General features: G+C 40.0%; 1 protein-coding gene across 1 annotated transcript in view; it reads left to right on the top strand.

Annotated features, from left to right (window-relative positions):
* The window catches only part of fat4 (FAT atypical cadherin 4), a 140,087-nt gene extending 123,025 nt beyond the window's left edge, over positions 1-17,062 (top strand). The window contains exons 12-17 of the mRNA XM_015392947.1: positions 2,170-2,255; positions 2,731-2,910; positions 3,341-3,465; positions 6,713-6,930; positions 11,257-11,518; positions 13,879-17,062. Of these exons, the coding sequence (XP_015248433.1) occupies positions 2,170-2,255; positions 2,731-2,910; positions 3,341-3,465; positions 6,713-6,930; positions 11,257-11,518; positions 13,879-15,791 (2,784 nt within the window). The 3' untranslated portion in view covers positions 15,792-17,062. The remainder of the gene's footprint in view (positions 1-2,169; positions 2,256-2,730; positions 2,911-3,340; positions 3,466-6,712; positions 6,931-11,256; positions 11,519-13,878) is intronic.
* The last annotated feature ends 289 nt before the right edge of the window (positions 17,063-17,351 follow it).

Raw genomic sequence — 17,351 nt, forward strand, 5'->3', positions numbered from 1 at the left:
GTAAGTTCATTAAATGTGAGGAGAAAAAAATCTACCAGAAATTTAGGCACTAAAATCTATTTTCAAATTCAGAGTTTGATATTTTTGATACTACAGTCTTTTTAGATAAAGCATTAATTTGCCTACTTAGATGCACACTTTTGTTGGGAAGTACTTTGTCCTCCACCTCGTTAGCGCGTAATGTGTCAGTAGAAAATGCTAAGCACACTATGATGCTCTGTTCAAACCAACAGTGTCAGATCATAAAAGAAATCTATGAGAAGTTATGTTAGCTCCACAAAAATATGACCTGTGATGTTTGCGGGAAAACTGTGAGAAACCTTTACCTGTTGGTGAATAAACCCCTTACCTTCTTGCTTTGAATCAAAGTGTTGATTGTCCTATTATATTTTTCTCTCATCAGCAGTCTGGCTTCTCATCTACCTACCTAACTAAAATAAACCGCATCTGTCTGCAATCACATGGTGTATTTTAATAGCATAGAGTTAAGAAGTAATTTGGATCATCTCTTTTAACTCTTTACAAGACATAAAATAATCACTTTGTCTCAAAAAAGCTTACCGTCTGTTTAAGTTAAACAGAATTTGTTTATTTAGTGAAACATTTTCAAAGTTAGTTGCAATAAAGCTGATAATAAATCTGCTGATTTTAGTGCTGAATATTTTGATTAGCTTGTACAAATAAGGGAGGTAATTGGGCACAGAGGACCTGTAGCGTCTAATCAGTTAACATTGCGGCATGTTTAGCATCCATCCTGTTAGTTTCACATTATAAATACTGTAAAGGTTAGGAAGGGGGACCTGGAACCCGTCCCAAATGCCTCTGGATGAGAGGGGAGCTACTCCCTGAATGGCCAATCTGTCTATCAGTGGGCTACAAGAGAGAGCCAGACGACTAGGCATGCTTAGGCTAACTCCTACGGCCAATTTGAAAACTCATATTAATCTTAACATGCATCTTGGACTGGAGGGGAAAAAATATATACCTACATAAATACATAGCATAGATAAATGGATACATTTTTAAAAACGGTTTATAGGGTGGAATTTTGTTTTTATCAAAAAAGTTCTATACAAACCACCACCAAATAGCTTTGAAAAGAGGTAAACTCTTTATAAATATAAAAAAAAAACAGATTTTATTTTATTTATAATGAAACCCAGCCAGATTACAGTAGCTTTGGATTCTAATGTCCTTATAATAGATCTTCTCTTTTTTTTTGTCAGCTTGGTTGAAAGCCTGAGACAATTATTACAGAATACCAGTGGGGGAAATAAAGCATCAGAGTCCAAGGACCAAAGCAAGCAGGACAGGGATGAAGTTGTGGAATAGATTACCAGAGGTCTATGTTATTAAACAGTATCCCAAACTCACATGACTTGACAGAACTCTAGTTGATAATCAATAAATGAAATTTAAAGAGCATGGTCCATTGGCAATGCATGATTATATACTATAGAATGGCCATATGGCTATAATGATTTGAATAGAATAGAATAGAACTATTGATTTCACAATGGAGAAATTCAATTGTGACATTGGCTTTTTAAACAATTGGAGGTGCACAATAGAGGTAAAGGTGTATGAAGGATATACAATGTATCCAGATATATACAGTGAACGGTAAAATCTAAGTAAGGTGGTTTATATATACAGTATCTTATGTACAGTGAAGTGGTGGCAGGTAAAGTGTAGTTTCTGATTTGTTAAATAGATAAATAGTATAAGTTATTGCAGCGTTATTACACCAGGTTATAGTGCAGTGGGAGTGTGAAGTCTGATGGCAGCAGGGATGAATGATATTTCAGGAAAGGAAAGCGTTAATAGAAGAACCAACCCTGAAGAACTTGAGCTGTAATTAAAGCAAATATGGCTCTAAAGTATTGATGTATGGAGATTATCATGAATGTACAGAGAGAGATTTTTGTGAAATTATTTACATTTAAGTTTGTGTTAAAATGTTAGAAAAGGAGCCACAGATACGTTTTAAAATAACTGTATATGGATGGATTTGCCGTCATAGATGAGAATAAATGACGAGTCTCCGTCAGACATAGTCTGCCAGGAATGATTCAGGTTGTTTCCCATGATGTCAGGAATTCTTTCAGACAAAGTGGCTTTCAGCTTCCTTCCTGAAACAGCGTCTGTTGTGTTTTTGTCATTTCACAGGCAGCCTCCCTTACCGTGGATCTGTGTGGTGAGGACCAGGAACCAGGGTACTGCGCTGTTAGCAACGTGGCTGTACACACCGACTGGTAGGAGAATCTGACACACACACACACAAACACAGTAGCTAATGCTTTAGGGTAACTCTGGATTAGTGGGAAGATTGGTCGCCTTGCAATCTGCAAGTGGTGGGTTTGATTGCAACTTCCTTCTGTCAAATGCTGATGTGCTCCTAGACGAGGTGTTTAACTCCAGGTGTTTAACTTCAGGTAGTCTACTGATCTGTGAATCATTATATGTGTTGTGTAACAGGGTGGAGGTCATCTTAGTGTAAAGCTCTTTGAGAGGTGTGACTAGCAAATGTCCCCAATTGCTTTAAATGGGGCTAAGCTTGGAAGTTACAGGTCTACTGCCCCTAGTGTCTAAAGCGTACACAGTGTTGCTTTAAACTCTCTGACCCAAACCTTTTTTTGTGGGCTTTAAAGAAACTGGAAAACAGTTAAATGCATTTTGGGAGCTTTTGGATGTCTGAGAATGTGCTTGTTTGCGTGCCTGTTTTCACAGGATCCTGGATGTGCACCCTAACCGGCTCTCGGTCGGCGGCGTCAGGTCGATAGAACCCGTCCTTCACCGCCGTGGTCAGATCGCCACCCACGACTTTGTGGGCTGCATCATGGAGCTCGCCGTCAACGGACGTCCACTGGAGCCCAGTCAGGCATTGGCATCGCGTGGCATCCTTGACAGGTCTGCAGCCCCCCCGCTCCCATTCTTTTACCGTCTGCATTTTTCCCCTTTTTTCTCATCCTTCCATCGTCTCCAACCTTCATTGCTCCTGCTGTGGGACATCTGTTCACACTTTTTTATCCCCTGAGACTTTTTAAAAGATGTTTTTTTAACCACGAATGGCAGACCTTTGATGGGGAAAGGCAGTTGCTGAACATTTTCTTCTCTATCTCAGCAGTGAATAGTAGGCAGAGGCAGATCTTTTAATATGCTAATCCTCTTGGGTTCTTGTATTGGTTTTTGTACTGGCGCTCCGGGAGACAAATCAAAGCTCATCTGCTCCTGTTTTTAGAGTTTCTTTAACAGCAGACCTCCAGGCTTCTTACTGTGAGGCTTAGCTGTCAAATTGCCCATCTGATTGTCGGGATTTTGTATGGTTGTGTGTCTATAGATGCCCAAGACTGGAAGGAGCCTGCACTGCCAGCCCCTGCAGACACGGTGGAACCTGTTTGGACCACTGGTCTTGGCAGCAGTGTCAGTGTGTGGACGGCTTTACCGGGAAATTCTGTGAGAAATGTAAGTATCTGCCTTTGAATTGTTAATTTAGTCAATTTTGCATGATCTATATGTACAAAGTTATAGAAAAGACTTTCGGTGTTTCATTGTGACGTTCCATATCCTGTGCAGTACCAGCACACATCAATTTTGAGGATTACATATTCTTACTGGAAACAAATAGTGGCATTGCTGAGAAAACTGGAAACTATTGTGTGTTTGCCGTCAGGTTCAATTTAGGGAGAAATTTGCAGGTTGACTTTGCAGCGTGAAAAAATAGAACCATATTTTTCTAATCCAAATGCAGTCATGTGAAAAATAAATGCTGTAGAGGAGATCGAGGCTCTCCTTTGACAGATTAGGAGAAAAATTATTCCAGTAATCAGAACCAGAAAAGCTCCTCTTAGGGTGGTTGTAGAATAAAAAGCAACTGTCAAAGGCCTTTTGTAGCATATAAAATATTAAGTTCAACATTTTTTTTTTTTTTTTTTTTTTACCTGTTCTAAAAGTTAGGGGTATCAACTTGTCTGTGTGCATTCCTTACCTGCAATAGTCTCGTTCTTTTGCAACAGGTTTTCCTCGAGGATTGTCAAATATTTAGCTTTGTACTCCCTGCAGTCAAGTTGTGTCAAACCCCTCCCCATATCATAATGCAGCCCTTGTCATGTGGCACTGAAGGGGCAGTGTTTTGAAAAGATAGAAAATGTAACTTCCATCTCCTCTGACTGGACCACCTTCCTTGTATTAGAACCGCTTTCTTCTTGCCACTCTCCTATAAAGATCATATTAATGAAGATTATAACTAGCAGTTGTTCAGTCAAAAGATTTTTCGACCTGAGCTGTGGGTCTCTGCAGGTGCAATATACTGGTGAAGATTCTCAGTGTTTTCGTGTTCACTTTGTTTCTCTTTAGGTCCTCTAAGGTAACTGTGGAGCTGGTGCTGCCTCTCTTAATAGGGCCTTATTTGCCCTTTCAGTTTAATTGGACGGCCATGTTGTACTAGTTAGATACTGACCTATATATCAAATATTTTAGACCGTTCTCTGTAGTTATCTAACCAGAACCTCCTGAAGGTCCCTTGGAACCTGTTCAAAACTCAGGGCGACCTGTCATTTCAGGTAGACTCCAGATTTCCGCCATACGTCCATGTGGCCAACCCTCATGACTCCTCCTAAATTTTATGCATATTTTTTTATGAACTGTTTTGTTTTTTATTGTATTGTTTTATATTGATCCTATATCTTTTACTTAAGCTGAATTTCAAAAGTATTTTGCTTTAACAAAAAATGAGAAACCATAATGTCCTTCTCCTTCTCCAACAGTTCGAGACCTAACAAAAATGGGTTAGCCAATCCCCTAGCGATATCATGTTTTAAGGAGGCATATAGCTATAATACAAACAAGAGCTGCTTAGCCCACAGTAGAAACAAAATAAACAAGAAAACACAAGATGATGTAGGCATTGCTGCTGCTATCACATTTGTTTTGTTAGAATCCACGATTTCATCTTGGAAGGAGGAATAGCAAGAGCATAAAAGCCTATGTTTTTGTGGTTCCTCGTGTCATCTCCTGCAATTTAATTTGTTACTGTGACTGGCTGAAACCAAACTTTCATAGGTGGACAATAGTTATCGCTTTGCCTAATCAACGGCTGAATAATCCTCCGCTCCCTGAACAGGTTTCATTCAGAGCAGTCCTAAGGCAAGGAAAGGCAAGGGAAGACAAGATTATTTTTATAGCACAATACAGTACAGGGACACTTTAAAGGGCTTTACATGAATTAGATTATAAAATAAAAGAAAAATAATAGCAGAATAAAAGCAAATATATTCTTAAAAGACATAAAACAATTGGAAACCCCATTTGTTTCATCAGTCATAGGCTGTTGAAACAAATGGGTTTTTAACTTTGACTTAAAAGGCTCTCAGCACTTTAACAGTCATCTGGGAGTTTGTTTCAGATAGGTGGAGCATAGGACCTAAATGCTGCTTCTCCTCGTTTGGTTCTAATTCTGGGTTTACAAAGCAGGCTGGAACTAGAAGAGCATTTACAGTATAACTAATCAATAATGTCTAGAACTTAACCTGAGTTTCTTCAATCTGACACTCCATGTTAACACAGAGGACAGATGTTCCCTAAAATGCAAAAATGTAGCAGTGTCCAACTCTGATTTTCCAGTTTTTATTTCATTATTGTTTTATTAAACTGTTGTCAAATTATAAATGAACAAACTTCTTGTGTTTGGTTAATATGTATATGCTGACCCCCCCTAAACTCTGACTAAACTACTTTTTTCCCACTTCTCTTAAATTAGTTGTAGCAATAATACGTATTGTTTACACATTAAGTTAACATTTTCTAAGGATTTTATTATTTTATCTCATTCAAACATCAATCCTCTACTGCTTGTGTGCTGAGACACACAGCCATGGAAGTACATCAAATGGACATTAAGTTTCCAATCAAAGTAATATGTTTATTCACCGCAGGAGGAAAATTGAGAACCTAGAATTACCCAGAAATATTCCTCATGCATACAGAATATGTAAAGAAAGACCCAAGGTCTTTCATACAAATTGTGCCAGCGTGCAGCCGCTCCTCCATACCGATTAACAAAAAACTAAAATAGTATTAGAGCTTTTCAAAATGACAAAAAGGAAACTTAGTGGGTCAAAATACTTTTTTTTTTTTTTTTTTTTATGAAAACTTATTATGCTATATATATCTTTGACGCTTTTCATGGTTATGGTTTTGATTTCACAGATTTTTTTAGCTGTACATTCTGATTGTATGACAGCATCAGAGCCTATGTTTACTTTCATTACATTCATATTTGGCTAAAGCACAAGCTATTAGAGGTTTCTGGAACATAAAATCACGTTATGCACTTATAGGCTTAGGTTTATATAGTTAGTAAACAAATACTTGGGTATTACATTAGATTTTGTGGATTACATTAAAATATCAAGCATTTTGGTACGGTTCTTAATATAAGCCTCGGTCCATGAGACCGTAAATATAAGGATTTAATGTGTACTCAAGTCACATGGGCTGTTCTGGGGATTCCCTCTCATACTGGAATGTATTTGTAACCACTGGTGAGAGCATGGGGACAAATATTTGGCTGAGGAAGTGGAATTGGGAAAATAATAATAAAAAAAGTAAATAAAACCACAGCCCATTGCGAGCAAAGAGGAAATTTCACCAGGCATTAAGAAGCGTCTTCGACATCAACAGGGTCTTTAAGCACGTTCTGTCTTTTCTACAGACATGACAGCAGACACTGCCCTGTCACTGGATGGTACCGGCCGCCTTGACTACGCTCTGAAACAGGGCCCTAAACGTGATGTCCTGCTAAGGCACGCGCTGCAGGGTGGGGCATCTGATGCAACCGGTCCAAGCAGCCTGGAGGTCAAGTTCAGGACGCGAAGCAAGAGCGGCACACTGCTGCACATTCAGGAAAGCAGCAACTACACAACTGTTAAGGTGAGGCATGAAGTGACAAGCTACAGTAGTCTTGGAAAAAATAAAATCTCTCCCAATCAGCGTAGTTCCATTATTACCCTTTTGGTTTAAGTTTTCCCCCAGTGAAGGCATTTGAAATGAAAGAGCATAACGCCAGATAAAAGTTTGCGTGATTGAAAAATCTGTTCATCCCTACACCTCATCAGCAAAGTGCACTCACACTCTATAACCTTTAAATAAAAGGCACTGATAAAAGTAAGATTTTACCCATAAAGTTGCTGTTCTGGCTCCTTCAAATGGACTTTTCTGTGTGTGTTCCAACGATGAGCTACAAGTTCTAAATCCTGGACAACCAGTCAGTTTTGTTACGACCAGGCTTTTGGGATGCAGCATAAAACAGAGAGCTAGGACAGACTGTAGAAAAATACTGGTTTTTATTGAGCTGGGAAAGTACTGAAAGGTAAAGGCTTTGGAGAGTCCATGCCAAACCAAGCACTGCAGGCCCTAAAGCTTGCATTAATTCCCATCAATTCAGCCAGTCAAGACAAAACACCAGCCAAAGACCATGACCAGGAGAATAACACCTTTAAAAAATGTGTCTGACATCCTTTGGCTTTTATCTGTGTGGAGAAAACTCTCCTAATCCAAATCCTTCTGGAAATAGTTTTTGCTAATAGATTTGGCCACAAAACACTGTGAAAACTGAATATGGTTTTTGACTGAGGCATATTTTTTTTTTGTTGTGACCGCAAACATTCTGACTTCGTTCACTAAAACAGTGGAAAATAATATGAGAATAAAATACAGGGAATCCAAGGCACTGTAGTTAAATTTAATAATTTTTTATATATATTTTTTGCCCAAATCACAAACAGACCAGCTGTGTTTGGAAAATTAAAGACACCCTATTGCTTACATATTATTTGCCAAAAAAGGGGCAGCTATTGTATTGTAACTCACAATTGATCATCATCAGTGTTATAATGGGTTGCTCCGTTTGACTCGTATGCCTCATTTAGAATGTTTGAGATTAGTGTTAAAAACAAAAACTGAACAAGTATAACTCATTTGAAAGGGTTGCCAAAAAATGTCTTTCTCTCTAAAAAAATAAGGTAGAACAGCTTAGATGTGTTAAGTTAAATGTAATTTTAGAAACATTAAAACAAAGTAGAGGTATTGCCATGATTAAAGCAACACTGTGTTTTTGTTGTTGTTTTTATCTCAGTCTTAGTTAACTTGCGATACATTTTATGAGTTTTCAGTTCAACATACAGCACTTGGCCTAGATCGATGTTCCATGCGGGCTGCTGTTCTCCAAGACTCACCTTTGTAACTTCAGATGGATGATCCGTCATGTGATCCAAACTGCAGCTTTAATGTAGATTGAGCTTTCTGCAAACAAGAGAGCTAATTGAGCAAAAATGTGTTGTAAGGCAACAAGCCATACATAGTCTTTAGCTGATGATACATTTTTTTTTCTCTGATGCAGAATTCAATCTAAAGAGGTGAAGTTCTCTGAGAGTGGAGCTCCTAGTCTTTACAAGGATCTCCATAACTTCTCGATCTGCTGATCCAAAGTGGTCTATCAGTTTCCAAACAGAGTCAGACTGTTCCATATAGCAACAGTGCAATGTTTCTCATTTATTTTAGGGGTGCTGAACCAGGAAGTTAAACATCTAGCAACCCCAGTGGTTATAAAAGTTACTTAATGTTTATTCAGAGAAAACATAAAACCTTTTTGATAAAGCTTTGACCTAAATGGATCTACAAGAAGATCATGGGCTTAACCACAGCAACAAATCCACTGCAAGTTCTGAAGCAGTATTACAAAGATCATAAAGTTTCCTAAAAAACATCATACATCTATGTGATAGGAATATGTCTTAACGTAGCTTTTGGGTCAACATTTTTCTGCAAACAGCTTCTAAAGGTTGCCCCTGTGTTTATATAAAACAACAATTTCTTTATACCATTCAGGATTTGGTGATTTTATGTCTTTACTATTAACTCAGCACTATTGGGCTGATATTGGTTATATCTATATTTTATAGTATTATGCTTTCCAGAAAAAAGGCTACAGAAATGTTAAAGAACAAATTGAACTGTTTTTAAAGAATTTTCAAAATTAAAGTCCTACATTAAGGTTGTCATAGCCACAAAGAAAAGCGTTACTTTTTTAAAGCTTTTTAAAAGTGCCACTTTTACTAAATGCAAATTACTGTTCGATTGGAATACCTTTAAAAAAAGAGTCTGGACTTACCACAACCATTTTTGCTACCATGTTGTTTCTAACAAGAATATTAATTCATATACCACCAGTCATCACTACAAACTGACTAAAGCAAAGGTTCACTGGTCTTTTAGAAAACTCCCTTTTAGCCCCTCTCCTCTTTTTCTCACTCCCTTTCTTACTGATCCTGGGCCACTGCCCAAAGAGGCCCAAACCTTCATTCATCGTCTTCAATTTTCCTTTCAGACCTCTCGGCCCCATTGACCACTTCCCACTGTAACATGAGGTTTTCTCTGCTAGGATTTAGTCTTCCAGCTCAGAGAGGCTTTTGGTGCTCATCAAATCACCATCTAAGCTTTGTGCCTTATTAAAGAATCTAGAAAAAAAATGGGTGTGGGAATGCATACTGTGTAGGTACATGTATATATAAAAAGACAACTATCTAAACAATGATATGAAAAAACAAGATGTTTAATAGATAAGTCTCGTGATCATTTTTCCAGCTGTAGAGTGCTCTGGTTTCTTTGGCTTAGAGGGCTTTTTTTTCCGCATTTCCCATTTTAAATCAATTCTTCAGGAAGCTACTTATCATGGCTGACTTTTGGGTTCTTTGTAAAGGGAGGAGAACAAGATTACTTTTCCATCGAAGTTAGGGGAACACGAGATTACCATTCGCAGAAAAAAACCACAAACTCAAAGCTGATGCCAAAGAGACGCGTATTAATTTTCTTTAAAGACACATTCTCTGCTCTTTTTTTTTCCTGAAGTCAGAGGATGAAGCATCACACTCCCTGTGAATCCATTTGTTTGCAGGGTTTTGATTTCCTCTTGGGTGAATGGCATGAACCAAACCCACGCAAGAAGTGAGAACATGATAGAGTGCAGGGTGTCCCGGCAAGGGAAAGATTTATGAGCATCAAGCTGAATTTCTGTTTTTGATCTCTGACATCAGCATCCCAAGCAGAGAGCAGTTTGGTCTCTGTTCGGTGCAGACTCAGAACACTTTTCCTCCCATGAGCCTTGATTAATGTCGGCATGACAACGCATTGTATTTATCTGGAAAGCTGCTGTTATTTTTTTGCCTTTGTTTATGAAACTGCTTCTCACAGACCGAACTTTATCTGACATTGAAAAGATCTAGGGAGTCAGCTTCCCATGTTTCATCTTTGATAAGCTGAATGTTTATATTCACACGGTGATATTACAATCAAGTAGCTCATTTCATTTGCAGTACTAAGACCACATAAAGCCTTTAGATGAATGCAGCTTTTTGAAACTGTAATACACTGTTAACAAGGTTGTCCAAAATTTTAATCTTTTTTTGGAAGGTGTTTCCAGGGTTACACTAGATCCTCTATAGATTTTACCAGCTTAGACAATAAAGACAGCGGCAGAGCTAGATGGGGGGCCAGGGGGGACCATGATCACCCTTAGCCACCCTTGTGGCCACCCTACTTACAGTTCGGTTTTTCCCATCCAAACAAAGATCGCCAACTCCTGAACATTTGAGCTTCAGGGTACCCAGGGCCTTTCGAGGGAAACAGGTCCTTGCTATCACATTTCCTCCCTTTTCCAAGGGGCTGTGTCTCCCGGACACAAAAGGATTAATTGCTTAAGATAGCATGGAGTTTTTTTCTTCCACTCAGCCATCAGGGTCATGGGATGGTTGGTACTTTTCTTCAGTAGTCCGTTGGTGAAAGTCATGGTACATCCTGGAAGGATCACAAGGCAGCACAGGGGCATCCAACCATCTATAGACACACCTAAGTTAACCTAGCAGTCGTGATTTTGGTCGTTGTTTGGAAGCTGGAGCACCCTAAAAGAACCCCTGCATACACAAAGAGAACATGCACACTCCATACAGAAAGACTGTCGGACAGGAATTCAACTCAGAATTTTCCTAAAGAAAAGCAAAAGCGCTATAAATGTCAGTATGCAACCCGCTTACAGGAGAGAGCTAGAAATTTACTATAACTCATTTCGGCCAGTAGGCACAGTCATGCTCCCCCGTGCTTGTTTCAACTTTTTATTGCATATCTTCTGAGTCCCTTTGCTTCCTCTTACGAAAGTATACGGATTCATGAAACTCATAGGTGATTTTTTTGGTTCTTTTTCAGTTGAGGAATGGCAACATCAATTACATCTCGGATGCAGGTGTTGGTGGAAAGGTGGAGCGATCTCTAGGAGACTCTGTACTGTCAGACGGCCAGTGGCACATCCTCCGGATGTTTAAGAATGGCTCATCGACTGTCCTCCAGGTGGACAGTGGACTCCCCCGACTCATCCAACATGCCACCCAAGACTTCGCAGGTCTAGGTGTTCTGACATTCTCACTGGGTGGAATCCCAACTGGGTCAGCACAACAGAAAACCGGAGCAGGTGAGAACTTATTTTTGTTTGATTTTTTTCCCCCCAATCATTCATATAGTCTTGCGTGGGTTAGGAAACTATTAGCTGTGATATGTAACACATAGCATAGCAAACATCATAAATAAAAATGTTGTTGTGGGTTGTGCTTCATCTTAGCATTCCTGCTTCCACTTATTGATATAATCATCTGACAGAAATGTGGATGTCCACCAGCCTGTGTCATTAGTAACAGCACTATAAAATTCAGAACAAGATGATCTGGAGTAAATCTATGCCTAAACAGAAAAGATTAATATATTTAGTTCAAAGAAACCAACAATGATGCATTTTGGCTTCCTCTGCAGCAATAAGGGTGTTGTGGTGGCTTATTGTTATTGAGAAGCTGAACTTAAAAGGAAGTTTCATACTAAATGGTTCCTGGCATCCAACATCAAAGTCTTTCTCCATAATATGGATATAGAACTTGCAAGTAATCAGCTAAGGTGGGGGTGGTTGGACTTCTTAACATCATAATAAGCAAGTGAAGGTGTCCTGTAGAGTTTTTATAGCTTTAGGGGCAAGGGTTTCAGAGTTAGAGTGGATGGCCCAACTGGATGTCCAAGGTTGTTGAACATCCAGGAAATAGACCAGGCCCAGTAACTGACAGTTCAGAGTAGGTTCCTGGTCGCCTAGTGTTCCTTCAGCAGTTCACAAGCAGCCAGGGCCCCAGGACAACTGGGTGATGGGATGTAGAATGTCCTAGATCCCTGCTCCCTGGTCAACAGCAATGCATTTCTAACTAGTTATCCCCGCTCACCAACTAATTTGAATTACAGCCCATAGGTTCTGATCTTTAGTGTCAGGTTTTCACTAGTTGTAAATTGAAATGATTATAATAAACGTAAACGGTTGCTTATAGAACACCAGTTGGATGTAAATAACCTATAGTTTACAATGTGATTCATTTAGAGGTCCTTCCCAATGTTCTTTGTGCATTTTCAGTTGTCAAAAAATACAGGGGTTCAAGCTGGTGTACACTTTTTTAATAATTGCATATCAACCCATATTACTGCACATTTTACTCTAATACGATCCATCTTCTCCCAGTTATCCGTTAGAATCACAGTGGGGTTGGTGCCTATCTCCAGTAATCTATGGGCAAAAAGCAGGTTACACCCTGAACAGGTTGCCAGTCTGTAGCTGGGCACATTTTGCAGTATTTGCACATTTAAATTGATGTTCAGGCAGTTGTTTTATTCTATTATGTATTTATTTCACCATGTTTTAATAGAGTGAGTTTGTGTTCAGCGAAAGAGATGCACCAATCCATTTTTTATAATCTGATAATGTTACCTGGCCCAAGCATATTGGACAACATCGAATACGGATCCGATTCAGCTATTGAATGAAATAACCACATATCCTGCTATACAAATTGCGGCTTTAGCCCTGACAAACATTATTTTTCAAAAAAGCACATAAAGATGGACGTAAATGTACTTTATATTATTTATGTTTTGAAAAAGATACATTTCTAATAGTGATACACAACAAAACAATATAATTTTAGAAAATGTTGACTTTTGGTGCCAAACATCTTCCCAGCTGTGCTGCTTTTAAATTCAAGATCAGATTTCCTTGAGCATAAGTTTTCAAAAGGTGAAACAGAGGGTTTCCAGGAGGAGGTAATGCAACACAGCAAATATCAAAGGATTTCAAGAGGAGGGAAAAGGGCTTACGCCATGTACTAATATGGTAAAAATTAGCCATTTGAATGATTTGTTGAGGTCTTTTACGAAGGGACCATTTCAAAACAAACACACTCTCAGCACGCAGACCTGTGGCAGTCTGCCTGTTAACCAGTCTTTACCCCAGTGTGTGTCTGAATATTTGGGTTCTGTTCTATGCTCACTGCTCCTGAGCTAATGAAAAGACACAAATGGATTTAATCTGCAGTGGGATAAATTTAATAAAAAACCTGTTTACATCTGTGAGGCAGTGCTGTTAGGCAACAGGCTGAATTAGACACAAACACATTCATCCAACCCAGATGCATGTCTTGAAGCCATAATGGCCTCAGTGATGGATTCACTGTTATACCACAGTGTATATATATATATATATATATATATATATGGTGTGTGTATCCTTTTCTTTTTTCCTTTTTTCACAGGAAGAGCTTTCTATGAAATTTTACCAGTGGTATTGTTTTGTTCTGAGCTTGAACTCATAAGCCATCTAAACAAAATCCCTGTACCTGATTACAGCTCCCAGGTCTAGCTGTTTATGAGGACATTATCCAGGCCAAGGGATTTTCCTTTGGGTCCTCTGTTATATCCTGCTGACTGTTCTTGCAAACTCACCCTTTTCCCTTCTCTATTTTTCTGCAGGTTTTGATGGCTGCTTGGCATACGTCAAGTACAATGGGGAAAATTTGCCATTTACTGGCGAACACAGCCTTGTGACATTAACCAAGACAAGTTCATCTGTAAAGATTGGTTGCAGAGGGCCTAACCTGTGTGAGAGCAGCCCGTGTTCAGATGGCCTGATGTGTATTAACCAGTGGTACACCTATCAGTGTGTCCCACCTGGTGACTGCGCCTCTAATCCCTGCCAGAACCATGGCAGCTGCATGCCAGACTCAAATTCAGGGTTCACCTGTATCTGCTCTGAATTCTACACTGGCAAGACTTGTGAAACTCTGGTGGCCTGTCTAGGTGTGCAGTGCCCTCAGAGTACTGTTTGCACCACAGCCGACAATGGTGGCTTTGTCTGCAGCCCAAGTCCCACAGTAGAGGCCATGGTTCTGCCAATTTGGGCTGTGCCTGCTATTGTTGGCAGCTGTGCCACCATCCTTGCCTTGGTGGTGCTCAGCTTGATCCTGTGTAACCACTGCAAAGACCGCAACAAGACCAAAGTGCCAAAAGAACCTAAGGAGAAGAAACCTAACGAGAAGAAAAAGAAGAAGAAAAAGAAGAAGGGAAGTGAAAATGTTGCATTTGATGATCCAGACAACATCCCACCATATGGAGATGACATGACGGTACGAAAACAACCCGAAGGAAACCCTAAACCCGACATTATTGAGAGGGAGAATCCATACTTGATATACGATGAAACAGACATTCCCCACAACAATGAGACTGTTCCTAGTGCTCCTTGTGCTCCTTGTAACGGACCAGAAGCAGATATTGAGCATTATGACATAGACAATGCCAGCAGCATTGCACCGTCAGATGCAGATATCATCCAACACTACAAGCAGTTCCGCAGCCACACTCCCAAGTTTTCTATCCAGAGACATAGCCCGCTCGGCTTTGCTAGACAGTCTCCGTTACCACTTGGAGCAACAAGCTACACTTACCAGCCTCAATACACACAGGCCCTCAGGTCAACTCCACTAAGCCACTCCCATTCAGCCTGTCCTACCCCCAACCCTCTCTCCAGACATTCCCCAGCTCCATTTACAAAACCGTCTTCCTTCTACCGCAACACTCCCACCAGAGACCTCAACCTGGCTCGCCGTGAAGGCAGCCCACTGGATATGCACAATGACATGTGCCAACCTCCACCTATGTTTAACTATGCCACCCGGCTGGGGAGGCGTAGCAAGAGTCCACAGACAATGGCTGGCCATGGCCACACCTCCAGGCCAGGCAGCCGGCTGAAGCAGCCTATTGAACAGATCCCACTAGAGACAGGGCCTCCAGTGGGGCTGTCAATTGAAGAGGTGGAGAGGCTTAACACACCACGTCCACGCAACCCCAGCATCTGCAGCGCCGACCATGGCCGCTCCAGCTCAGAGGAGGACTGCCGCAGACCCCTATCAAGGGTCCGCAACCCAGCTGATGGTATTCCAGCTCCAGAGTCCTCATCTGAGAGTGATTCACACGACTCCTTCACCTGCTCAGAAATGGAGTATGACAGGGAAAAACCTGTCTCCTATAGCTCCAGAGTTCCAAAGCTGTCACAAGTAAACGAGTCAGATGCTGATGATGAGGACTATGGCGGGAGGCTCAAGCAGAGGCGGTACTCTAGCCGGCGGGCAGAAGGAGGGCCTGGCATTGCCCAGACACCTTCCAGTGAGCAGCACTACACCTTATCCCACAAATTGGGTCAGCAAGCTGGAGGCTTCAACTGGGACAATCTTTTGAACTGGGGGCCTGGCTTTGGACATTATGTTGACGTGTTTAAGGACTTAGCCTCGCTACCTGAGGATGCTGCAGCAAAAGACATTGAAATGAACAGTGGGGATGGCTCTGTAACCATTCTTAATGAAGGAGAAGCTGAGCAATATGTATGAAACTATTTATTACAGTGTTGTAGATTATTGTCATTCTCCATTTGAAAAAAGGAAGATTGTATATTTTGTGAGTACATTAAACTTTTTATTATTACTCAACAGCAAAAGACGACTTTTAATGCAGTAAGGCAGAAAACCGGTGAATGATTTCACTGTTGCCACCTTGGAAGAGTTTACCAGTCTTTTCTATGTTTAAACTATACAAACTGTGCATTCATCTCTTTGAGGCCTCATTACAGTATATCTATCAATACTGGGTGAGTTTAGGAGTAAAACCCTCCCCTGAATTAAATTTGGGAGTTTACATTATCCATCCATCCATCCATTTTCTAACACGCTTATCCCGAGTGGGGTTGCGAGGGGTGCTGGTGCCTATCTCCAGCAGTCATTGGGTGAGAGGCGGGGTACACCCTGGACAGGTCGCCAGTCCATCGCAGGGAGTTTACATTATCTTAATGACATTTTTTTGTTCCATATTACCAATAATGTTTCCCCTCCCAGAAGAAATCGAGTCAAGAGATAAGAGACTGGCTTAATATTGATTCCGAGAAAGCCAATACTGAACGGAATAAAGGAATCTTTCTTAAGGGGTGCATTGTTAGTTTTGTAAAATTAAGTAGATGTGTTAGATCTAGGATTACCTGATGCAGAGCTTCTGAAAAATAAGCACTTATGATGTGTTGTTGCCCAATGATATGATCTCTTTCCGTCCATCTTTGCCTTACTTTGGATCCTCCCTTTAGACTGGCTAAACACTTCAAGAGTGAAAGGTATTAACGTCTGCTGCCTTACAGACATTTAAGGATTCTGTTTCATTGGCCTGAGGAGATGTTATCTTTTCGGGAAAATAGATTTTGCTAAAATATTGCATTAACACTCTCTGACCAGCCAATTGTCTCTCTGGCACTTATGAAAATGAAAATGTTGATCCTGTAAAACATGACCCTAACTAAAACTCATTGAACTTATGTACATTTCTTATTATTTTATGAAAATTCACAGTCATTTGTCACATCAGTGGTGTCCTTGTCTATTATGTTGACATGTATGGTTTCAACATTTTTGTACTGTTTATTAACTTAAATTACTTTAGATGTGTTTTTATGCAAATTTTCATACGCTGAAGTGTTACATTCTTACTTTCGGGGAAAGTAAGGTTGATTACTTATTTTTTACATTTGTTACATTACGTAACATCAGTGTTTTCCACTTTTGATAAACTATAACATGTTGTATGCTTTGTACCTGTAAAAAGCCAATAACAGAATAAAAATGGTATTTATTTAAAACGAGCTTCTCATTCCTTATTTCTGAGTATCTCATTGAGATGCATGTTGGCGTCTGCAGTTTCTAGAAATAGATAAAAATCATTTGGGAGCTAAGTTATTCTCCATCTGTGCAGGATTTTAAATGATACACAGTCTTAACAAAACATTTAAGAAAGCTTTTTAAGACCTGAATGAAATTGAGCCACATCACTCACAGCCAAACCAAACACGGAATGGACTTCATGACACAGGGCTCCCCATTGCTTTTTACAATTATTTACACATGGTTTAT

This window comes from Cyprinodon variegatus, unplaced genomic scaffold (assembly GCF_000732505.1).
Source record: "Cyprinodon variegatus isolate N-32 unplaced genomic scaffold, C_variegatus-1.0 Scaffold616, whole genome shotgun sequence".
In the NCBI taxonomy this organism is placed as follows: Eukaryota; Metazoa; Chordata; class Actinopteri; order Cyprinodontiformes; family Cyprinodontidae; genus Cyprinodon; species Cyprinodon variegatus.